This window comes from Balaenoptera acutorostrata, chromosome 1 (assembly GCF_949987535.1).
Source record: "Balaenoptera acutorostrata chromosome 1, mBalAcu1.1, whole genome shotgun sequence".
In the NCBI taxonomy this organism is placed as follows: Eukaryota; Metazoa; Chordata; class Mammalia; order Artiodactyla; family Balaenopteridae; genus Balaenoptera; species Balaenoptera acutorostrata.
Window position 1 is genome coordinate 136887158 of NC_080064.1, and position 26125 is coordinate 136913282.

At 43.3% G+C, this 26125-nt stretch overlaps 1 protein-coding gene across 1 annotated transcript in view; it reads left to right on the forward strand.

Moving 5' to 3' along the window:
• The window catches only part of PAPPA2 (pappalysin 2), a 320327-nt gene extending 294584 nt beyond the window's left edge, over positions 1-25743 (forward strand). The window contains exons 21-22 of the mRNA XM_007165366.2: positions 22919-23017; positions 25182-25743. Of these exons, the coding sequence (XP_007165428.1) occupies positions 22919-23017; positions 25182-25256 (174 nt within the window). The 3' untranslated portion in view covers positions 25257-25743. The remainder of the gene's footprint in view (positions 1-22918; positions 23018-25181) is intronic.
• Positions 25744-26125: the final 382 nt, after the last annotated feature.

Below are 26125 nucleotides of genomic sequence, written 5' to 3' on the forward strand. Positions count from 1 at the left end.
AAGATGAAGATCTAAATCTAACTGTCTGGTGTTTGGATGGATAGTGAATGCCATTCATCTCTGTAAAGAAAAAGAAGCAGGCTTGTAGGAGACAAAAATGAGCTTGGCTTTAGACTGAGTTCAGTGGAGTTGGAAATAAAAGGTCTAGCGTTCAGGAGCACAGTCTCAGTTCGTGACTTATGCTGAGAAGTGAGGAAAATATGGATGATAATTAACGATAGGTGAGGGGATGTGATCATGCCAGGAATGTGAATGGGGAGAGGTGAGGAAAAAAGACCTGGGAGGAGGGAAGTAATACAAGGGAAGAACAGAGGAAGTGAAGCTAGTCAAGGAGATAGAGAATGAGGAGAAAAGTAGAAAGAAATACAGGAGAGAATGGCTGTAGGAAAACCAGGGAAGAGGAGAGAGATGGTAAATAGTGTTCAATGCTACAGAGTGGACAAACAAGTTGAGTATTGACAAGAGACGATTAGGCTTATAATTTCAGCACTCACTGTAATCCCAGACACAGTGGTAACTGTGGAACGGGGGAGAGGGTAGTAGGTTGAGAAATAGATAAGAAAGCGGATGCAGCAAATAAAAACATTGTTTCCAAAAGTTGGCCAGTACAAGGAGTGAGATGAACAGTAACTTAAGTGGAAAACAGTGTTCATGGAAAGACTTTTGATATGAATAAAACTTTAATATATTTATTATCTGTGGGTAATAATCTGATTAAGAGTCTGGACACTCAAGGTAAAGAGGGGATAGAAAAGATTTCAAATACCGTTGGCTCTGAGTCAGGTGAGAAGGAAGTAACAACGACTAGAGACAAAGTTTGTAGGGTAGCAAACAGAATTCAAGAATTCAAGGAGTTCACGGGCAGCGGTTTCTCATTTCTCTGTGCAGACTTTCCCATCTCAGTTGATGACAACTTCATCCTTCCCGTTGCACAGGACAAAATCCTTGATGTCATCTTTTTTTTTTTTGAACTAAGGGTTTTTTTGGGTTTTTTTTAAAATTAATTAATTTATTTATGGCTGTGTTGGGTCTTCGTTTCTGTGCGAGGGCTTTCTTTAGTTGTGGCAAGCGGGGGCCACTCTTCATCGTGGTGCGCGGGCCTCTCACTATCGCGGCCTCTCTTGTTGCGGAGCACAGGCTCCAGACGCGCAGGCTCAGTAGTTGTGGCTCACGGGCCCAGTTGCTCCGTGGCATGTGGGATCTTCCCAGACCAGGGCTCGAACCCGTGTCCCCTGCATTGGCAGGCAGATTCTCAACCACTGCGCCACCAGGGAAGCCCCCCTTGATGTCATCTTAATCCCCCTCTTTCTCTCATCCTCCACAGCCAATTCATCAGGTAATCCTACTAGCTCTACCTTGAAAATCCATCCACAGTCCAGTCACTTTTCACCATCTCAGCTGCTGCCACCCTGGTTTGAGCTATCATCCTCTGCTACCTGGATTCCTGCAATAGCCCCCCAACTGGTCTCACTCCTACCCCTGCCTCACCACTGTTTATTCTCAGCACATCAGCCAAAGGGGCCTGTTAAAATGTAAGCTAAATCCAAGCACTCTTCTGCTGAAACCCTCCAAGAATTCCTCAGTTCACTTGGAGTAAAAATCAAAGTCCTTGCAATGGCTTTCACAGTTCTCTCACTTCTCTGACCATTTGATTGGAAATTGCAACTGTCCTTCTTCTCTCATTCTCTGCCCATCCTCCAACCTATAGCATTCCCTTACACTGCCCTATTTTCTATAGGGCTGTTACTTTTTAATTCACTAAATAATTATTTGTTATATTTAATATCTATTTTCCCCACTGGGATACAAGCTCTACAGGGCAGGGCTTTTTGTTTATTTTGTTCACTGATAAACCTCAAGTCCTTAGTACAGTGTTGCAGTGACTGGCACAGGGCAAATGTTCAATAAATATGTCTTGAGTGAATGAATGAGGTAGGAAGTTAAGGGCTGCCACAGATTGGGGAGAAGATTTGCAGCAGGGTAAGGATCTTAAGAAGCAGCTTGAGTACTATGGAGAAAAGGAAAATTTTGCTAACTTGTGAAGGGTAAAAAGATTGCCAAGAGACCCTGAGCTTTATGACTCCTTTAAGAGTCTTTTTCTTACTGGATGCTCTTTTTGTTGAGGAAAGCCCGCAGTTAGCATGGCCCTGTCTTGGGACTTTGGGGATGAGTGGTGAAATTTAGATTCCCTTCAGCTCTTTGAAAGCTATTTGTGCATTGGGTAGAGAAAGCTTGGTTCCACATATTGCCTTTCTTCTCCTTGGTTATGTGACCTCAATCAAAGTCATTTAACTCCTATGGAAAAACAATGTCTCCTTTGGTTGACTTTGAATGTTCTTTTGGCTCTCAAATGAGATGATGTTTACGAAAGCATTGATTGACACTAAAATGCTACACATGTGTACAGGACTATCATCATTATTATCATGCCTGTGTGAGAAGTCTTCCAAAGCAAGGCCAGGCTGAGGCATGGCAACAGTGCCGGTGACAGGGGACACATCCTACATGCTGCTCACTGGAGGTCCCAGCTGAGGAAGTCAAATGTCTACTAGGAGGTGTGCACATAAAGCTACAGCAAGAATCAATAAGGAGAAGCAGAGCCTCTGCTTACCTCCTTTCAGCTCAGTCTGATTTTTTTCAGGCCTGCAGCTTTGAGCTAGTTTTTGTGTCTCTTTGGATCTATCTTTCCAGGTGTAGGCACCCAAACTGGGCAGCAGAACCTTGTTTAAGGGGCTAACACAGCTCAGATCTGCGTCTGGCCGGCAGCATCCCAGCTCCAGCCCATCAGCTTGGGGCCGACTTCCTCCAGATGCTCCCCTTAAGGGGATGCCCATCATCCATTGAGGATACAAAGCCTCCATCTTATTTTCCCTCTGTTCCATTGAACAGAGGAACAAGAATAAGAGAGAAAATGAGCCTTTAAATGCTTAGCCAAACAACAACAACAACAAAAAGAGAAACAGAAAACCCCCAAACCATATGCACCTATTTTGAAAACAGACTCACTGTCTCTTCCTTGTCTCAACACCCCTAGCCCAGTGATCCTAAGTAAGCCTTCTTTTCCCCAGTAGATTGTCCATAGCCTCTTCAGCCTTATACATTGTTTTCCTTCCTATTTAAGATCAATAATGAGGGCTTGGCAGGAGAAAGATTCAAATGGGTCAGGAGGCCCCTGTGGCTTTTCTCCGGCTTGTTTTCCACAGCCCATTCTAGCCTGCAACATACTTCGCAAGAATAAGTTGGCTGCAGATCTAACTCACGGTGAGAGGCCGCCACTGAGGGCAGCATTTCAGACTAGTGAGCCTGGAGCCACGAGCAGGCTTCCTGAAGCCCAGAGCCTGGGTGTTTCCTTACACACGCACATGAACACACACGTGCACACACAGCAGCACACACCGGGGGTCCTTATCGAGAACAGATGTTGCTGCCCAGTGTGCCAGCCACGTGTTGTGCATGGCATTTTCTTCTGTTAAGCTCCTGGCAGCTGTGTTTTTCCTTTCTTCTCCCCTCCCTCCACCTCCCACCCGCTTTTCCCACCCCCTACACCCATTGCATGTACAAATTGTCTCCTGATTCATAGTGGGCCAGCCTCATATTTTTGTTGTTGTTATTGTTATTGCAAACATTAGATGCTTCCAAAGCTGGAATAAAATAAAAAGGAAAGAAAAGAGAAAAAGAAAGAAACCACAACAACCCCCCAAAGAAAACATGTTCTAACCCAGGAATGTACAATACTTCATGCATGGGAAGCATCTTCCCACCTCTCCAAGCTTAGCTACAGAATCTAGGGCTCCAAATTCCAACACATGAAAAAACAAATTCATCCAGCTTTTTGTTTTTTTTTTTTGTATGAGCCTCATACCATTTCTCAATCTAAAAGCTTGCTGCTCCCCCCAATGGCAAGGATTTGCAGAAGCGGCATAGCCTCTTTTCCCAACTCACACCATGGTTACTAAACTATGATCACTCCTTCAGGTTCCTTTGTTCATTTCTTCACTTAAAATAATATTTTCTGTGTGCCAACTATGAGTCAAGTTTACAAAAATGAATAAGGAATTTCCAACACAGTGTGTGCAGCAGAGGTAAAAGATCAAATTTCTACCCAATGAATAATAATACAAAGATATGAACAAACTCACTTGGGGACACAGAGAATAAAGCAAATAACTTGTCCTAATCACGTTGAGAAGATCTTACAGAGGGGTAACCACTTGATGTGAATTTTGAAGGATAAATAGAAACATATGGAAAGGCAAAAAATGTGAAAGGAAATGGTGTGATGCAGCCATCCAGTTTTTTCTGTGATAATGCTGCATGACAAATAATCCCCAAATATCAGTGTCTTGTAATAATAAAATTTATTCCTCACTCATGCATCTGCAGTTGACTAAAGTGGTTCTGCCTTAGGTTTGGGGTTGGGTTATGGTATAGTCCACCTGACTCTCACTCAAGGACCCAGGCTTCAGGGTTTCAGGGTCAGTAGCTACCCAGCATAGGTTCTTCTCATGGTGGATAACATGGGTACAAAGAAGCCAGAAAAGGCATGCTAGGACATTCACAATCTCTGGTCAAATGTAGCATATGTTACTCACACTCACATTCCATTGGTCAAGGCAAATCACATGGTTCCATTTAAAATTAGTAGGAAGGGGAAATATACTCTGCTGATAGTGAACTCCTGGCAAAGGAAGAGAGAGTAAAAGGAACTGTGGACATGTAATAATATCTGCCAGTCAGTCTTTTTGGTCACAAACATTTGTTATATTTCAAATTTACTCCACCTTAGCCCAAGACATTCTAAATGTCTTATCCAGTTATAGCATCAGGCTTAAAAATCTAGAACATCATGATTTACATCAGGTTACAATGTAGCTTCTCTTAGTCTGGACTCTGGTGTACTAAAAATCACAAGTTCTCTGCCTTCCACACACCTGATGGTCAAAGTAGAGTAAAAACAAGACAACTACAATAAACATCCCCTTTAAAGGAGAATAACGAAAGGCACATAACTGGCGCTGGTCCACAATTCTGAAATCCCTCTGAGAAAAGTGGCAAAAATTATACTCTAAGAATAAGGAGTGCTGCTTGTTTAATAGCTTTTGATTACTCCCTGGATATAGGTCCCAAGTCGATTTTTCTTCATGGCTCTTGGCTCTGCTTTCTTGGATGTCCTTCCTTTTCTATTATCCTCTTGGGTCACAAGAAGAGGGCACTGGAGAACATCCTCCTATTGGAAGCTAAGTAACGTTATCAGCCTGCTTTCTCCTCTTAGAATATAGGGGATCCAAAAAAATCTATCCAAATTCTCTAACAGTACGTCTCTTTTAACACAATTTGATGCTACTTTTGGAAATTGAACTCACAGACTTTTTTGGTTTTGCATATATTTAATTTCAGTCAAATCCATATTGCAGGAGCTATGTCACAGTCTTTTCAAGACGTGCTTCTCTGAATCAGTTTGATTATAGGTATTCTGAGCTTATGAGACTTCTCTGGGATAAAGTCCTTAGTCTCTTTTCTATGAGTCACTTTGTTCAACTACAAGGATCTTCTAGGTGTCACTTTAATCCAGTTAAAAGTCCTAACAAATGATGTAATGGTCCACCCCTTGATTTGGTCTTTGCCTGAGATTAGGCCTTAACTTCAGTCTTAGAAGGCCTGTCTAATACAAAGCATTACTCAGTTTTATCTTTTGCTTGTTGGAGATGAGAAATAGCTTTGGTTTTCACTGCAAGTCCTGAAATTTTTAGCGCTCTATATTACCTGTCAATTCTGCTGGCAAAGCAGCAACCTTTTCTGAGTTCATCTTTTCTTGCAGCACCTTATCAGATGAACATAGCAACCAATAACTAACCCTAGTAATATTATTCTTTAAATTCTCTTTACCCAAAGCCAGTAGGCTATTGAGTAAATTTTCTGACCTACAAGTTATAATAGTTAACATTATAACTTTCCTCACAACTACAGGAAACATTTAATAATTTTTTTTCCCCACTACATGGTGAGGTACTTCATTTTTCCAGCTTCCTAAAACAGTTCCTTTGCTTTCTGGTGCACCATTCTAGAACCAATGCCACACATTTTAGATTTTTGTTATGGCAGCACCCCACTTCTAATACCAATCTTTGTATTATTTAAATGTTTCTACAATCATGTCACATAACAAACAACCCCAAAATACCAGTGGCGTATCACAGAATATATTATTAGTCTGCTCAGTGAAGCTAATCTTGGGGAACATGAAGGAATGTGGAATGACTGGAGGTTAAAGAGCTAAGCTAGGGCTAGATCACTCAGGCTTTTGTGTGCCAAGCTAATGAGTTTGGACTTTATCCTGGAGTCAGTGTCGATCCATTGAAGATTTATAAGTAGAATATGAAATAATCGGGATAGGCTGTGGTCACAAATTAACCCAGAAATCTCAGTGATTTAACATGACAAAGGATTTGTTTCTCACTTATGTGAAGTCTGGTGTAACTCTCTAGAGCACCCATTCATTTCTTCCATCGTACGCCTCTGTGCTCCCAAAATGTGGTCTCCATGGTTTCCTCCAAAAGGGCAGAGAAGAAATACAGAGAGAGGCCAGTAATTCTTGAGTCCCTTAGATGAGAAGTAATGCATCACTTCTGCTTGCCTTCCCATTTACCAGAACTTGGTCACATGGCCTCAAGCCCACGACACGTGAGTCAGGGAAACACACAGATATTAGGTGAGCATTAAACATCTCAGTCACAGAAAAAAGATTATAGGATTTATATTTTAGGAAGAAAAGCATGGTGGCAAAGTTGGACCACGGAAGTCAGAACCTTATCCTCTCTCACCTAAACTAATGTAACAGCAACCTACCTCACTGAACTGAGGAAGCAGAAAGAGAAGAGAGAAAAGAGTCTGCATACAAAACTATTTCTTCAGTAGAAGGGTGAACATTTGGATGTTGGGTGTGATGGATGACGAGAAAGAGGTTGAAGATGAAATTAACTGGATTGGAAGGAGGGGAGGTGTATGATGATACTATGAGCTTACTACCTCTCACACTAATAATATCTCAGTTTGATCTGAAATAATCTCAGCCAACAGTTTGTCAACACATAATGCTTGAACATCTACTTCGGGGAACAAAGAAAAGACCTGGTTCCTGCCTATGTGGTTGGACTTGTGTGCTATTTGTGTTGGTGTTGGTTACCTATTTTGAATGTTCAGTTGGACCAGTTAGACCAGGTTCTAGAGGACAGGAGGCATGTTTCATTCTTCTGTGTTTATACCCACTCCCCACAATGTAGTCTAATATTAAACATTCCATAAATAGTCAGTACATATTCACATTTGTCTGAGTGATGTGCATTTTATTAACTTCTTTGGCTGCTCCTGGCAGAGAATACTTGGTAAATTCCTTATGCGTTGAAAATGGAATACAGGGGTTCAGAACTAGAATGAGTCCTTTATTTTTTATTTAGAGAAACCAGGTAGTAAATTGAATATGCATTATCCAGATGTGAAAGATCCTGAACAAATGATGATGATGAAATCAGCTCCCCACTGTCCTCTCCCTTGTGTGCTTGTTTGGAAGTTTAAAATACCTAAGTTTAATTTTCACCTCTACTGCTCATTCCCTAAGTGACCTTGAGGCATGGCCCTTTGCCTCATTTTCCCCATCAGTGGAATACGGATAATCATATTAATCTGCCTCACCAGGTAATGTGAGGACTAATTAAAAATGAGATTAGATTCAGTTGAAGTCTTTCTAGTGTGAGAAATATTAAACTTGGTGGTGCATGTCTGCAATGCTGTTAGATTTCCAGTAATGGTCTCTGGCCTTGGAACCACTTAAGACCCTGATGACACTGTAGCTGAGTTGGAGTGTCTGAAGCCTGCCCAGCTTATTGGCTGTGCTCACCTGTTCTGGTTTCATGCCCTGTGTGCCCAGCCTGAGGGCCAGACCCATCCAGAATTGCCTAGTTACTGAATAAGAGAAGCCAATGATCTTTTTACTTCTTTGGGCTTCCTCTGAGAGCTGCTTCCTGCCTGTCTGTCTTCTTCTTACCTCCTTTTCCTGCTCCTTTTTCTCAGACAAAATCTTTGGGAATTCTTTAGGTTGACAAATCAGTAAAAATAGCTAAATTAATAAATTCACTAAATAAGTCTTGAGCGTTAGTCTGCTTGGGCTGCTATTTACAAAATACATAGGCTGGATGGCTTAAACAACAGACATTTATTTCTCACAGTTCTGGAGGCTGGGAAATCCCAGATCAAGGTACTGGATGATTCAATTTCCTGGTGAGGTCTCTCCTCCTGGTGTGCAGATGGCCACCTTCTCACTGTGTCTTCACATGGCAGAGAGAGAGAGAAAGCTCTGCTATCTCTTCTTATAAGGGTAATAATCCCATTATGAGGGCCCCACCCTCATGATATCCTCTAAACCTAATTAGCCCTCAAAGGCCCCACCTCCAGATACCATCATATTGCGAGCTGGGGCTTCAATATATGCTTTTTGAGGGAACAAAATTCAGTCCATAACAGCTCATGCTCGCTTCAGTCAGGTAGAAAATGTCTCGATACTTAGAAATGGGTTTCCCAATTTTGCTTAACAGGTGGCTACCTCCACTACGTAATTTTGGGGGTGCTACGTATGCTCCTATTTCACCCACAAATTCTTGTTTTCACCGAGTGGCTCACAAAGCTCCAATCTTTCCACAATTAAAGTCATTTTTTGCCTTAGTACATTATCTTTTATTTAGTTGCAGATACATATTTGTCACTGACCCCTTAGTATGTCTGCTGCTTTCCAGAGGGATAGAAGAATGTGCAGATACTCTGGTAGGGATGGATACACTAGTTATGGGAGTTGTCAGAGGGAGCACCGTCAAGCATGGAGATGAGGATGACAGAAAACAAAGGAGCCCAGGGGACCAAAGACAAATTCTGACACAGCATTGCTGCTATCCCTCAATTATCAACAATGGAACCTAAGAGAGATGACTAGTATTTCAGATAACTTGGTTTATGCATTTGCCTGCCTTAAGTCACTCTGTCCCTATAGTTGTGCAAGGTTAATGGTAAGATCCCTGGTATTACTGGTCATAGTTAAGAGAGAAGAAAAATGACCAGGTTATCTGGTAGCCACCTCTGGGAGAACTGCTCCGTACCTTCACAGATAAGGAAACATTGATACTCAGAGTATGCAGGTTCACTGCACTCAGGAAACAAACAGAAAAATAACTCCTGGTTCCATGTGTATTTAATAGCATTATTGCATGTTTATTGTGTGCCAGGTGCATACTGTGAGGAATTATTACCATTGTTATCATTCTTGTTTTAGTGATGAGCAAACTGAGGGGCTGAGGATTCGATTACATTTCCAAAACCCCGGAGCTAGCAAATGAGACCGTAAATGAACCCAGGCAGCTGATTCCGGAGTCCCTGTCCTGTTCTTAAATTGGTAGGAAGATTAAAAATGAATAAACAAATAGAGAACACACAAACTAGAAATGCAGGACTTTAGGGCAGTCAGTTGAGAGATGAACATGGGCTGCTGGTCACCTGTTAGGACTTCTCCCTGGGCTTTGCAAGCTTTCGTCCAGAGGAAGAAGAGGCGGACCCAGGAACACTGCTTAGCAAGGATCAGAGACCAAGGAAGAGAGACTGGAGAACATGTTGTGAAACAGATGCAGCTGATCAGTGGTTGAGTGAATAAGATACACAGACCAGCGTCCCGTAGATAAAGGGAATGTAAACAAGACACTTGCACAGAGAATAGGTTCCATATGGGTGAAAGTGAGACTGGATGGATGGACCAGTTAACGGAGAACAGAACAGCCGGCCTGACAGCCCAGGATGGCGTGACAGGTTAAAGATGAGAACCACAGTAATCAGCCAGCCACACAAACGGAGCCGCTCGTAGACACAGGAACTAAAAATTAGACCAGGGCTAAAAGAAACAAGACTATTGGCAAGAAAATATTCTAGGATAAACATGCCACCTCCCTCCTGCCATTCCTCAACTCAGCTGGACCTGGATGTTACTGGGGGTGATAAAATAGTCATGTCTAAGTTGTGGGGAAAGCCTAGCAGAAATCGGGCAGGGGAGACCCTCTAGGGCTTTGTTTAGATGGAAAAAGAAAATGTGTAGAGCTTCTCACTGTGAGGTAGAATAGGGTTTTGCTGATGGATCAGGTTCTACGTCCCGTGACTCGGTCCTTATATCTAGTGAGGAGTCTTTCTAGCTATGTTCTCAACGAGCTAATTTTTTGAGAAAAGCTTAGCATGATTTGAGTAAAATGTCACAGATAAACCTTCATCGCCATTGGTCTTCTACCTAAATATGGCCATTTGCCAAGTCCTGACAAGTCCTTCACAAGACCCCTCCCTTCTGCTTTTTCCTATTCCATATTAGGACCCAAAATTCTGTTCTTCTCAGTTCCTATCTGCTTGAGGTCAACTTCTACCTACTCTGGAGCCCTCCAATGGTCTCCTGAACATCCCCCACACTGTCCCCAGATCCAACCTTTGAAGCACAACTTTTACCATGTTCTTCTTCTGCCCCAAAAATAGATAAACACACAAAAAACTCCCAAATTTCCACTGCTCCCTATTGTCTTCAGGGATGAGGACTAGATTCCTCTAGATGCAGATTTTGACCTAATTCTAAACTTAGGCCATTACTACTCAAGGCAGAAAACCACAGATATATCTTTTCCTTTTCCATTTGAAATCTTGGTTTATATTTGCCCTCCTGCTGGGATTTTTCTCCCTACTTCTCTGCCCAGATCCTATCCATCCTCAAAGATTAAGTCTAGTCCCATTTACTCCATTAAGCCTTTGTGAAATGCCCCAGCCCCTTTCCTGTTCTGAACTTCTATAGCTCTTACTGGTGCCATTAATTACCTTGGCAACCAATCCTCCATTGGCCTGTGATTTTCTTTTCTTATTGTCTCAGATGCTGTTCAGATTCTGCCTTATTTAAGGTTGATGCCACCAAAGCTTCTTTAAGGCAAATGTTTTGTCATGCCTTGTTCATAGGAGACACACTAAGTATGTACGAAACAGATATCCTAGGATTCCAGCAATTAGCCCCATGCCTGGCTCATAGTATATGTTTTGAAGTTAAATATCCTAGATGGTACATTTCTCATGGACTTTTGTGACACTGACCTTCCATCCAGAAAGTGGCTACTTCATGCCCATAGTAATGGTAGAGATCGGACCAGGTGTGCAGTTCTGAGAAGTGAAGTGAGGCATATCATTATTATATGGTGAATAATGCTAGAGGCAGTGTGAGCATGTCAGGATGGTTGTAGCACAGGTCTGGGTGTCAGACGGTGGCTCCACCTCTTTTCTAGAGACAGATTCCTTAACAGCTCTGATCCTTGGATTGTTTCATCTGTAAAATGGGTTGTTGTGAGGGTTCAATAAGATCATGAGTGCAAACCTTGTAGCACAGTGCCTGATACACAGAAAATGCCATATATAAAATAAAAATAGTATCCTGTTTCTATATGATGGTTTCTAGTTTGTAAAGTTATTTTTACCTTTAGAGTCACTACTTATGCCTGGAGCTTCTAGAGAAATTGTATATGGATGTACGTGTCTGTTTCTGTGTATAAAATATAAACACATATTTTAATGTTATATATCTGTATTATAAATATTACATATTAGTGATTATTATACACACGTTTATCTTATATACGAACAGTACGTATATATCATTTATGCATCATATTTATGCATATATATGTATATATACACACCTATTACATATATATGAAAGAAGGAGAGAATGAGAGAGAAAACAAATGCTGTGAGTTATATCACATGAAGACTTACAAAAATTCAAAGCAATGTATTTATAGGTTTAGATCTACCCCAAAGTGAAACACCCCAGTGAAGAGCTGGGTGTGGTATCAGAATGGCAAAAGCCTTTGTCAACTACTTTGATTGATTTCCTTAAACAGGTCTTCCCACCCTAGGAGTTTCTGCCTTCTCCTTGAAGTTTCTCTCAGTGTGCTTGATTACTGAGGCAGAGAGAGAGAGAGAGGAGAAAGAGGTGGAGGGAAAGGCACAGAGAGGGAGGAGGGAAGGAATGAGAGAGAATGGGAAGGAAAAAGCAAAAGACGCTCAGCAAACACCAGGAGGGCCAAGAAAAATATTTAATCCAAACAGTGAATATTGTCATTTCCTCCCACAGTCTGCATTCCCCGTCCTCTTCCACGGGCGGGCTTGGGGAGCCAAGAAATGCCGAGCTGCCTGGCATGAGAGTGCTTGTGGTGGGGGCACCCGGGGGCCAGCACGCGTGTCGGGGGCTGCAGTGGAACATTCCCACCATCGGCTCAGGCCTGCTTCAGCCTCCCGTGAACTGCAGGCTGGCCGAGGAGCCCGGAGAGGGGACGGCGGAGGGGAACGCTGCAAGTCAGAGCAGGGCCCCAACCGTCCGCCCTGGGCCTTCTCCCAGGACTCCCGTGCTCTCCCGTCCCCGTCTCCCAGCTGCAGGTCCTCCACCTCTGACTTCTGCGCGTTCCCTCGCGCTTTCACCTCCTTCGCCTCCCAGAGCTTTGTGAGCTCTTGAACAGAGCCTGTGCGGCTCCATGTCCCGATCACGAGGGGTCTGGTGCTGGCACCGCAGCTGGCAGAGGCCCAGAGAGGAGGCACGGGTGAGGGACCACCTCCAGAGGTGCCTGGCGGCCAGGGGGAAGGTCCCACCTGCTCAGCAAGGCACCTGCAGCGGCCGACATTCTGCTCTCAGCTTCCTTCTTCTGACGCTTGCAGTTTGGTTCCGTGAGAGTCTGCGGTTAGTGAACCTCTCCCCGGAAGGCCGTGCCGAGCTATCTCAGGTATTGTTTCAGAGAGAGTCATTGATAGTGAGAACAGCTATCTGGGGAGGCTAGGGGAGCCAGACAGAGGAAAGGTACCTCATCTTGGAGGAAAGGCCAGAGGAGTAGAAAGCAAAAACTATTCTGCCTTCTTAGCTTACAAAGTCGATTCGGCACATGTCTCACTCACCAGATATTCACAAAGCAGCTAGTGTGGTGTGTTAGGTGTTGTGCTGACGTAGGGGCCTTACTGCTGATGGAAGGAAACAGGAGTGGAAAAGGAGACAAACCGGAAGTGTCTCTGCCCCGTAGTCCGTGCACAGTTCAGACCTCTTGTGTTCAACGTTTCTATCTCTGACCTTGAACCACAGTAGGCTGGCTCCAATTATCTGGAGCCAAGGCAGGAAATTCCCCCACACAAACAATTTGTCATTTATTCCTCTTTTAAAGAAGACAGCCGAATGCCATGTAGCAGGACTGTCAGGAGAGTTTGCAGGCCACCTGTAGCGCCCCTCCCACCATGAAAACAAGACAAACAAAATCATGAGAATTAACGGGTCTGCCAGTCTTGCGATGGAGACAAAAATGGGTTCTGAGGGTGTGTCATCGTCAGCTCCCACTGGGAGCCCCAGGACAGCCATTCGGTCACCTGGAGGACGGCTGCCGTGTCTTGAGAAGCATTGCTGTGTGGTTCAAGAAGGAGGAGGGTGGAGCTGCCCTGAAATCCCAATTTAGCAGCAAAGGACTGGAAATCACTGGCGTCCAATCTGGCCTAGCTGACTGTGCAGGATCAACTGCTCCAGAGAAAAGGGAAAGCATGAGAGGCAGGAGTGAGACCGATGCAGGAGGAGAGAAAAGGTTTGGAGGCATTTTGTTTAGGACATGGAGCTGGGGGTTGATGCCGAGGGGCAGGCAGTGACCTTGTGAGTGATTATGGGGATCTGAGGAAGGAGTTAAGGTGGTGGCAGAGAGTGGAGCACAGGGCGCTCTCACAGCCTCAGACAGTTTTGGTAAAAGGTGGAGGGAGATGTACCACATCTTCCTTATCCATTCATCTGATGATGGACACTTAGGTTGCTTCCATGTCCTGGCTATTGTAAATAGTGCTGCAGTGAACATTGTGGTACATGACTCTTTCTGAATTATGGTTTTCTCAGGGTATATGCCCAGTAGTGGGATTGCTGGGTCATATGGTAATTCTATTTTTAGTTTTGAGTTATTTGTAGTGAGGTGGATGGACCTAGAGTCTGTCCTACAGAGTGAAGTAAGTCAGAAAGAGAAAAACAAATACCGTATGCTGACACATATATATGGAATCTAAGAGAAAAAAAAAAAAAAGGTCATGAAGAACCTAGGGGTGAGACGGGAATAAAGACACAGACCTACTAGAGAATGGACTTGAGGATGTGGGGAGGGGGAAGGGTAAGCTGTGACAAAGTGAGAGAGTGGCATGGACATATATACACTACCAAATGTAAAATAGATAGCTAGTGGGAAGCAGCCGCATAGCAGGGAGATCAGCTCAGTGCTTTGTGACCACCTAGAGGGGTGGGATACGGAGGGTGGGAGGGAGGGAGATGCAAGAGGGAAGAGATACGGGAACATATGTATATGTATAACTGATTCACTTTGTTATAAAGCAGAAACTAACACACCATTGTAAAGCAATTATACTCCAATAAAGATGTTAAAAAAAAAAAAAAAAGGTGGAGGGACAAAAGGGCCCACAGCACAGGACACTGTCCCATCAGCAGCAGTGGTTCTACACAGTAACGTTTATCAACCAAGGGGCAGATCACAAATTTGCAGGAGGGCTTTGTCGTTTTGTTAAGCCCCCTGAGAGAGTGTGACAAGAACCCTGGGGAGATGTTCTCTCCTCGTGTCTCTCGTGAGAAGCAGAGCTCTGACTTGGAGCCCGTGTCTTTCTGGCACAGATAAGTGCAGACTCTACCTGAATACCCTGCTGCCCCAGATTCACCATTGGGGCCCTGACATCCCCCCCGGGCGTGGATGAGAAGAAGCGCCAGGGCCGTTTGGGGCCAAGAGGAGGGGCCGCGTAGGGAAGCTGGTCGTGTGTGTTTGTAAGTGAGGTGGGGAGTCTGCGGCGCTGGGTCTTTTTTTGCAGCTGAATGGAAGGAGCTGCTAGGAGGTAATTTTTGGCTGAAAAGTAAGTCGCAGAGAGTCGTCTCACCTTCCTGTTTTCCTGTGGTGCCCATCAGGGAAGAGGTGTCTGTGACGGTTTGGGGTTTTTCAGAGGCTGAGACACCTGAGTCACCACTATGGTTTGGAGGAGAGCCCTGGTTTCCAGAAGCCAGTCAGGCCTTTCCCACTCTACTTTTATAAGTCCCAGACCCATTTCCCCTTGTCACCCGACTCTCCTCCATGACTCAGATGGGTGCATTTATGGTGAGAGTGAAGGGAACGGGAGGCTGTCAGGGATGAGAGCATCCACGCTTTGACTCTAAAGTACGGGTGGCAGAATCTTGACATCTTTCTGACCAGAGTCTCTCTGGAGGGAATTCAGACACCAACCCACACTGGCACAAAGCAATGGTACATTCCTGCCACCTTCATAAAACTAGGATTCATTGAGTACTTACTGTGGGCCAGGTACTGGGCTAAGTATTTCACCTCCATTCACTCATTTTTTTCTTGACAGCAACCCTCTGAATAGGTGTTATTCCTATTTTACGAATGAGGATACCACAGCTTAAAGCACAGTAACTCGCTCAGGCTCTAATAGTTGGTGAGGAGCAGAGCTGGGACCTGGGCGTAGGTTTATCTCACACCATACCTCACACTCTGAATCACCATACTGTACAGCCTTGAGCATCTTCCTGGGCAGGAGCTGCTAAGCTTTGGGTACCTTGCTGCAGATAAAATTATTACAGGTGAAAGAAGTCATTTGACCTTATTTTGTTTGCTTTTCTTTTTCCGTTCTCAGTGCATTCTGTTTCTCTCAGAAGAGATTCGTTTTTGCACTACTTGGCTATTACTATTCTAAGACTACGCTTTGGTTTTGGTGTCAGATAGAGATAAGCTGGTGATTATAATCAGGCTTCTCTTTCCAACCCTGTAAAGGTCCCCATTTGCTCTTCCTTTTTTGAGGGTAAGAAGAGAACCCATCATAAGAGCAGCCCATCCTCTCTCTCAGAGTTAGGTATTCACTTTAGGTATAATTCTACAAAGCTTGACCCATGAGGGGTGTGTGTGTGTGTGTGTGTGTGTGTGTGTGTGTTGAAGGAGGCTCATTTAGTAAAGGGGTAAATAGCCCAATGCAAAGAGCCTCCTTATAAGTAAAAAGGAAAAATATTCATGTTAATGACCTTGTATTCTATAAGTTATTAAAAGGCAGGGGAAACAGGAATTTTATAAAGGTTTTTTCTTCTGTGAAAATCGTTCAGAAGCTACATGATCTCACATGGACCAGTAAAGCACAATAGACCACAAGAGTAGACCTGAGTACTGACCCCTCTCTAGGGACCACCACATGGGGCTGTTTCCCTCTGCCCATCCAACAGAATGTGTATCTTCATTGCTTTCCTTTCAATTATGTCTTGCTTATCTATTGTTTGAAGAGTAGACTCTTGGCCTTCAAAGAGGTACTCTTTGCAGTTTCAGCTGTTAGCTGGTAACCCAGCATGTCTTTAATATCTTAGTGACTAGTGACTTTGCCAAGGCCTGGATTGAACCATGGAGACCTCAGGGCTGGTAGGCAGGAGAAAATCTCTTAGTTTCCAAGTGAGCCAAGCTACCTGTGCAATATCACCATTCCATATGTCATTCCATATCAGTCCTCACATTTTATCTTATTAAAATTCTAACAGAGTCACTTAAAAGAGCTCCACCTTGCAAAGCCCCAAGACCTGGGCCCCGATTCCCGATCAGCTGTTAAAACCCAACAACTTGATTACAGATAGTGTTTGCAAACATTCCTAGGACAACCACAGTTTCACTGTCTTCTTTCTGCTCTGGTTTTCAGCTTCTTTTTGCTGTTAGCCTCTGGCAATTTCCATTCATTTCTTATTATACCACCTGTAGAACTGAGATGATATTGATAAATTTATTCAACATTTTTAGCTTGTTAATAGGAGAACTTTAGATGGTGTATTCTACTATTTCTTCCCACTCAGAAATAAATGTATACCAATACTCTGCACCAAGTAGGAGAGGACTAATGAAAAGGAGGGATCTGGTTATAAAGTATGCTAAAAAAAAAAACTGTATTTAGCCACCATCATAGTTATTTATTTCTTGAGAACCTACTGTGCATCAGACACTGAACTAGTAGCTGGGACTGAAGGGGATTAGACTCTGAGCCCTTGATAATACATTCTGAATGTTAAGTCCTATAATGCATATATGGATAAAACATACCATAGTACACAGGCAAGGAGAGCTCTCTGGGTCTAGGAAGCCAGATGAGATTTTCCAGAGGAGCTTGAATCTAAGAAATTCTTCCTGCACAACCCATCTCAGGGTATCTGTCGCTTTTAATTTTACATTTTCCAAGAAGATTGTTGCAAACCCACAAATGTGAGATCACTGGCACCCTCCCACCCCAAGGGATGAACACGGGAGGAGTGGAACAACTCCATTTCCTCTTTTCCTCAGATGACTGCAGTGAGCAGAAAATGCCTGGCTTTAGCATTCTAGGGCCCAGAAATAAATGCTTCTGGGTTGCAGGCATCTGCTGATGGGAATAGAGCACAGTGCCGCTTCCTCCTGGCAAAATCAGCCTCTAGAAAAATATGGGCCAACCGAGCCCCAAGATCAGAAGGAACTATAGTACCAGGTAGCCTATTTGGGTAAACGTTTAACCTGCAACTGAGAAAAACAGAAGTGAAGTTGTGGGGTGTCTAGGGGAATTGAGATTATATATATGACCCTTTCTCTGTTTCTGTATTGGATCGCTGGGTTCACTTCATTATTAATGTTTCTGCACCTAAGCCCTTTTTATAGAGGTGCCAAAGGAATTTGTTACTCTGCATTCCCCATAAATTAAAAGGTTAATGAAATAATCAGATAGTGGTAGCATGGTTTAGCAGAAAGAACATCGAGAATCAAGAAATTTGGGCTATGTTCCCAGGATTGTTACAACTAGCCTTGCATACAAGACATTTCACTGTTTTAAGGGGCCATTTCATCATTTGTAAAATGAGAGTTTTGTACTAAATAGTATTCAAGAATCCATCCAGCCTTTGAATTTTACGCATCTATGGTCCTTAAAAAAAAGAAAAAGAAAGCAACTAATGTTCTGGTCATCAAGAGTTCCTGAGGGGCCTCAAAGACCTCTGAATTTTGCCCCTGAGATTCGCAGGTGAAGCAGTGGACACATGGGCAGATCCAAGGGCTGAAAGAACCAGGATGGAGGCCACCATTCACTGGAGAGCCAGAGAACTTGCATCTGCTGCATGGACTTCACTGGGTGTGACACCACAGCTGCCCTGGAAGATGGCTTCTTTTGGCCGGATGTAGCCTAATCAATATGAAGAAACGGGTGTGGGTCTGATTTGTCATTCACGTAACGAGAAGGTTTTGATGGGAGATGATGTAGGAGAAAGAAAATAGTGTTAGGCATTATACAAAAATGTGATTAGCGTCTTCTCCTGTCTTACTTAACACACTCCTGAAGATTACTTATGGGGCTTCTGTCCCATGCTTTACCTATAGGGATATAATCACCTTGGGCTGATATCTCAATCTTGATGTTAGTAGAGCAGAAGTTCTGCAGCCCAAAACTAACCTTTCTAGAACATCAGTGTGCTCATGGGTTCTGTTGCAAGCTGTAGAAGAAAAATGTTCTTAATCTAATTCACATAATAGGGGTACTATCAGCCAATCAGTCAAAGTTTATGGAACTCTTCCTGACAGTGGGCTCTGTGATGAGCAGTCTGGGACAACCTGCCTCTCTATTTTTACCCTCTTCTTTCACTTGCACAGTTTTCTCAGGCCCCTCTACCCCTCTGAATCATCCAGTGCTAAACTCTTTTTCATGTGGGCTAGATGTAGCAAAGCCAGCCCCTGAAAGCTCATGTCATCCTTTCCGCGTCCCCACCCACCCCAAATCTGGACTAGGTACTTCTATCTGCATCGCTATGCTAGCACTTGTCATCATAAGCTATAATTGCAAATGGGGGGTTCTCTTGAGGACTGGAGTCATGTTTTTCTCTCTGTACCCTCATAACAATGCCTGGTACAAATAGGTGAGGAATAAATGTTGAGTGATTGAATAAATGACTACATCCATAGGCAACAGACAGAGCTACCATTCCTATACCCAACTCCCCAGAACAATTTAAACAGAAAATATCACCAGATAATATAACATAAAGGAGAAATTATCTTACTTCTGAGAAGTAAAGTCATATGGATAGGAGAGACTGACAGCCTTTCCTCTTTGTATTTCATCACTTACGCACTTCCATTCATATGGCCACCTCAGCTGCCTGGAACATAGCCAGTTGGCAAGAAACGCCTTCCTATAACAACTAAAATAGGTATTATCAAGCTCATACATCATAAGAAGAGCAACCCAGCCTCTCTCTCAGATTTAAGTATTCACTTTAGGTATAATTCTACAAAGCTTGACCCATGAGTGTGTGTGTGTGTGTGTGTGTGTGTGTGTGTGTGTGTGTGTGTGTGTTGAAGGAGGCTCATTTAGTAAAGGGATAAATAGCCCAATGCAAAGAGCCTCCTTATAAGTAAAAAGGAAAAATATTCATGTTAATGACTTTGTATTCTATAAGTTATTAAAAGGCAGGGAAACAGGAATTTTATACAGGTTTTTTTCTTTTGTGAAAACAGTTAAAATGAAAATTAAAAAATGGCTCTTAAAAAAATAAGCTTTAGGTACTTGAAAAATTCACTTAGTTGGAACACTTCATTTTCTGATGTTACAGGAAAATGAGGTGCATGTATGGGTAGTGAAAAATTCACCTATGGACACATTGTGCAGAGAAGCCAAGCCTTGTACCATTCCTTGGTGAAGTTTCCTGTGGCGAGGAGTGACGTCCCAAGTCAGACACCTTTCAATTATCGAGATTTGCGTCCCCCAATCTAGTCCAGTCTTCAGATACTTTAAAAACTTTGGATCGATTAGTCATTTTTCCCTTCCTATTTTTTCCATTGTAACTTTGGACTCAAGCTGTCAAGCTTCCAGGCACATGTTGCCATAGGAGACTCTGTTTGTTTAGGGTGGAGTAGTTATTTTTGGCAGGTTAGGGGAGGAGCAATTAATTCTAATAGGTATATAGTAAATTAAATACTTGTGTCTTTCCAACCTTTTCTCTGTATTTATGCTCCTTTTTATAAATTCCCTTCTCTTCCCAGATGACCCTTTAAGAACATTCTAGAAATCATGTCCAGGCTATAGCCATCGAAGTCTAGTGAGCTCTAGGGAAGGTCACCTAGACAATTTCTGATCTTTTCAACATACCTTCCCTAATACTCTTGAGATGAGAAGCCATCCTTGGGGAAGAGGTTGGAAAGAAAGATTCTCAGGATCTTTTATTAATCCATTCAAATGTCTAAGTTGTTCTTATGAAAAGGAAGATCTTCTTTAGATCTCCCTTTAATCCTCCATGTTGAAGACCATACTTTTATATGTAGGAGAAGTATTTTGGGTGCTCTTTGGATTTTTATAGACGATTACATGAAAAAGAAAGAAGAAACAGATTAAGTTTTGCCAATGAGTCAGTCAGTCAGGGTTGGAGGAAAAGTAACAGATGCAGTGTTAAATGAGGAAAATATACTCCAAACACTGGAAAAAGAAAATTCTGGGGGAATTTCAGTGGATGTATCTGGTCCTCCCAGGAGAACCCAAGGGCATCTATAGGTGTTAAGGATGCAGCTAGTTGTATTTTGACTCCTATTTGGCTGCAATTGTAGATTCAAGTTATGATTATATAGTTATTCCAAGTTCTCCAGAGCCAGAGTAACTGGCTCCAGGGTTAAAGACAAATGCTCATCTCGAAATCTTTGTCTTTTATCCCAGTGAGGCGTGTGTTGAGAACAGAATTCATTTTCACTTCCTGCTCTCAACTGACATTGCCGTGCAGCTGTGTGACAGCTGTTGAGTTCCACCCCACAAGTAGCAGCTTCTCAGAGGTTCACAAACTGGTATACATCTGGAATGATGTTCAAGTGACCTCAGGACCCCATAGAATAAATCAAAACATTGAAGAAATAACTTGGATGAGCTCATTCTGATGTAACTCAATTGCTGAAAATTATTTAATGGCCATTTAAAAAAATTTTTGTATTTATTTATTTATTTTTGGCTGCGTCGGGTCTTCCTTGCTGTGCGCGGGCTTTCTCTAGTTGCGGCGAGCGGGGGCTACTCTTCGTGGTGGTGCACGGGCTTCTCACTGCGGTGGTTTCTTTTGTTGCGGAGCACGGGCTCTAGGCACGTGGGCTTCAGTAGTTGTGGCTCATGGACTCGGTAGTTGTGGCTCGTGGGCTCTAGAGCACAGGCTCAGTAGTTGTGGCGCACGAGCTTAGTTGCTCCGTGGCATGTGGGATCTTCCCGGACCAGGGCTCAAACCCGTGTCCCCTGCATTGGCAGGCGGATCCTTAACCACTGTGCCACCAGGGAAGTCCCTTAATGGCCATTTTTTACTTTAGTGATCTAGCTCATCAAAGCAGAGTGAAATAGGGAACAGTCCTTCTATTTGACAGTTAAGGAGGGTGGGGGAAGAGAAAGTGATTTGAATATGTGAACTGGAAGGTGGCCTCAGGACTCAAGAGTCTACTGACTGTCCTGTGGCCCAAAGAGCTTGACTACGAGATGTTTCCTGAGGCTTCTCAATTGGGTATCCACTCAGGATGGGGAGCAGCTAGTGTGATTGAGTAGGTGGGCTGGGCTGGTGCACCCTCCAGGATGCCGTGGGACACTGTTTCCCTCTGAGAGTGGTTCTAGAGAAACAATGCGTTGGGCTGCTGAGCTATTTTTTTAACCGCTTGTTGCTGTTCTTATCATACATTCCCTTTTGGGGTGAAACACTCCACTAACTCTGGTTTGGCCTGGGCCCCTTTCCCATTCTGGTTCCTGTTAACTTGCAGCAGTAACAGGAGTAGATGGAAACCGTTTGGCTTCCTCTGCTCTAACCCTGTGTCTAGCTGCTGTGCATGAAGTAGCTGTACATGTGGGATGATTTGTGTTCCAGCACTGGTGTCCCAAACCCTAGGACCACTGCATTCTGGACAAACATCATTTGAGTCTATAGCAACCCAGGACTATTGGCGTCTCTAAGTACAAGTACCAGAAGAGATGGAGGTTATGGTCCTTAATCTGTGAGAAGCAGCAAAAAATCAAGATACATGACTTCTAATCCTAAACTCTGCTTGACCTAGCTGTGTGACCTGGAGTAATTTTTGTCATCTCTATTTATCCCCATTTCCTCACTGATAAAATGGGACTTTTAAAGCCAAACCTGCCTGATGCACAGGTTTTCCTGATGATCAACAGAGTTAACATGTGTGAAAATATTTTGTAACCTACCTAATGATATAAAGACCTACTATTACGAGAAGGTGAAAAAGTTGATCAAGGAATTAAATGAACCAGCCTGGTCCCTAGAGCAGGCCAGGAGCAGATACTGGTTGTGAAATTTGACAATTCCTTAGATCCAATGGTCTTATCTTGAGACTTTTCAACTTCTTGAGAATGTTAGGTCAATTTTTACCCTGCCCCTTTGGTGCTCTCGCATAATAATGTCTCGAGGTCTTCCCTGGTGGCGCAGTGGTTGAGAATCTGCCTGCCAATGCAGGGGACACGGGTTCGAGCCCTGGTCTGGAAAGATCCCACATGCCGTGGAGCAACTGGGCCCGTGAGCCACAATTACTGAGCCTGTGCATCTGGAGCCTGTGCTCCGCAACAAGAGAGGCCGCAATAGTGAGAGGCCCGCGCACCGTGATGAAGAGTGGCCCCTGCTCGCCACAACTAGAGAAAGCCCTCGCACAGAAACGAAGACCCAACACAGCCATAAATAAATAAATAAATAAATAATGTCTCGAGTTCCATGGATTATGTTGGGGGTGGGATGAGTGGGAGAATAGGGTGAAGCAGAGTGAAGCTGTACTTAGACCCTGACTTGCTACCTCCTTACCAGCCTTTCCAAGCAGATGGTTGGTGTGATACCATCAACAACCGGGCCTACTGCCACTATGACGGGGGAGACTGCTGCTCTTCCACTCTCTCCTCCAAGAAGGTAAGTGAGGGCACCTGGGAGTGGGAGGAGAGGGTAGCAGCTCCAGGAATAGAGGCAGGAGCTTTGGCTAGCCCTCCTTCGTGGTGCATCGTAATTTGTTTTTCTTCAACAGTCAAGAAGAGGGAATGATAATGAACAAACATTGGCGCTTCTACAGTGACAGGATTAAGGATAGTAATTTTAGGATAGGTTGTTAGAAAACACTAGTCTCTCATTGTCAGTCCTGTAACTGCTAGAGAAAAGCCACGCTTCTGCTACTCAGACTCCCACCTGCTTATCATTGTCCAAGAAAAGTTTCTGTAGGTAGGGAGTAATGGCTTCCACTCCTTGGAGAGGCAGGATTATCCATGAAGTGGTATCCACTTATTATTAAACTGCACAGCTAAATGAATAATCCTGTAAAGTGTATTACAAGCATATTGCAGGTGTATGTTGAGCAGCTACCTGGGGCACCCCGCCTCCCCCCGCTGTATCCTGAGCAGTGGTCCTTTTCTTGATGCCATTTATCCTGTTGCTCTGGACTCTATTAAAATAGGAGATACGCTTAAGCTAAGCCTATAAAATTGAATAGGCTGAAAATTCGGAATAATATGGTTGAAACCCCAAGAGCTCCAAAGATATCTGACGCTAGTTGGCCGATTTGATGAATCAGAAATACACAAGAACGTTTCCTTCCTTGTATGTGTCTCCACAATAAAGTCACATCTGCGTGATCACCTCTACACAGACCTGAATACTCCTCCTAATAGCTAATATTTACTGATGGCTCACTCTGTGCCAGGCATTGTTCTCACCACTGACATGAATTAACTTATTTAGTGCAGAGAGCTCAGGGACTTACTGTATCACTGTTCACTTTGGCCCTCTTTTGCTCTAAAAACCAGCAAATCCCAAACCATGAGAAACAGATCAAGAGCTTGGATTGCAGGTCAGACATCATGCCAACTAGTTCCTGGTCTCACTTGAAGAAAGTAACTGGTGAAGGATCCCATTTCTACTCAGGAAGGCATAACCACTTTGGAAGAAAGCAATCAATTCTCTCCCCATCTCCATCTCACACTCAGCAGATCTAGGGTTTTTCTTTAATGGATTTTGGTGCCTGTGGCCAGTATACACATGAATCAGGATTGAAAAAGCCCTTCACCCCTGTCGACTCCTAAATTACATTTAATTCATATGTGAAAATATGCTGGGAAATTTCCTCAAACCCCACCATCCGTTCTCCAGCCCACTTGCCCAGTCACCCAGCCTATCTCTTCAGTGTACTTGGACTATTAAATAATATGCTGATCTATTGTTGTTTCATTTGACTATCCATGCCCAAAGAGCAGAATCTCTGCCACTTTTACATCATGTCTCCTGAATGCCCAATTCTCCCTGAAGCTAATTATGGACACTCAAAAAGTATGATTAACTGTTGGTAGCAGTGCAAGCAGGAAGAGAGCAACTTTTGCTGGACCATCTCTGACCTGGAGGAGGGATAATTACATAGCAGGAAGGCAATCCAGCCACAAACAATGGGTAGAGAGATGCATCGTTTCACCAAGCCAAAGTATATCCTGGGTTCAAGAAGGGCAAAACCTCAAGCTTATGAAGATAGAAGAGATGATTCTATGGCCCCAAGAACATCAAAAAAGTAGAAGACATAGAGCTAGGTAATAGAGCCTTGGTTTTCCAGATAGTAGTGTCATGACCTTGAGTTAAGTCACCCTACCTCTCTTGACCTTCCCTGTAAGAAGAAAATACTAACATTCATCTTACCTACTTTACAAAGATTTTGTGAAGATTGATAATAACAGCAAAAACATTAACAGCAGTAGTTTTGAACATTAGTGGTAATATTAGAAGTAGTAGTAACAGATATTAGAGATGCCTGGAAATGTGTTTCATATCCATCATCTTATTTAAACTACACTAACACCCGCTTGGGTAGTTGCTGTTGTCCTCCCACTTTATATATAAAAAGTGAAGCAAGGAAGGTTTACCTTGCCTAAGGAGACATGGTGTGTAAGTGAAAGAACTGAGTGTTAATTTCAATTCTGTGATACTAACACGCAATCCCACACTTCCTCTGGGACCAAGTGAGAAAAAAAGCAAAAGCTGGTTGAAAGTGTGATGCTTGGTGCAAAAATGAGTGATTTCAACTTCTCTTTGATTTCTCAAGGTCATTCCATTTGCTGCTGACTGTGATCTGGATGAATGCACCTGCCGAGACCCCAAGGCGGAAGAAAATCTGTAACTGTGGGATCAAGCCCCTCCTTCCACTGCCCTGGAGGCAGTAAGAATCAGAGGCCTCCACAAAAGGAAACAAAGGATGAATGAAGAAGAAAGGTCATGAAATGAAGGAAGGAAGAAGAACAAGAAGGATCCTATAAGAAATGCAAGAGGACGTTTATAGGTGCCAACTATTGCATCAAGTAGCCCAAGTAAGGAAGAATCATAGGCAAACATTTCTTCAAAGAGGCAGTTGATTTAAAGTGGAAAGAGAAATATGATATATATACAAGGACCCTCCTTCCCCATTTATATTCTATCAGATCCCATCCTCAACTCTTGCCCTGCCCCCCACTCTGCACCCAGCCAACTATTCAGCCCCACCCAACTTGTAAACCAATACCAAAATACTAGAAGAGAAGTTGCCAGGGACACTCTGCTAATACCCATTTTTAATGGATGGCCATCTTTCAGGGCTCGTCTAATCTAAACTGGCTCTCTCCCTTTCTTTGTGTAGTCTCCCTTAGTAATAATGAGGTTAGTTATTAATTCTTTATAAGTATTTAAACATAATGATATAAATATATTATATATATTATATTTTTTGCTGTCTACTAAGCTAAAAATTATCCATTGTTCCACACATGCTGCTGTGAAGTTCACGTCCAAAATGAATGCTGAGGGTTTGAGGACCGAAAGACAAGTTCTTCTGCCATCTTTCTATTCCTAGGGATTGGCAGGTTGAGAGGGAACTGGGGAAGAAAAGAGAGAGATTAGATGGAGTTTCTGATTATCACATGTCAGCTAATCATCTTTTTATGAACTGGGAGCTGAGCCCAGTTTGAGGAGATGGGGGCTTGGAATGATAATACTAAAAGGTATGGAAAGGTGGGT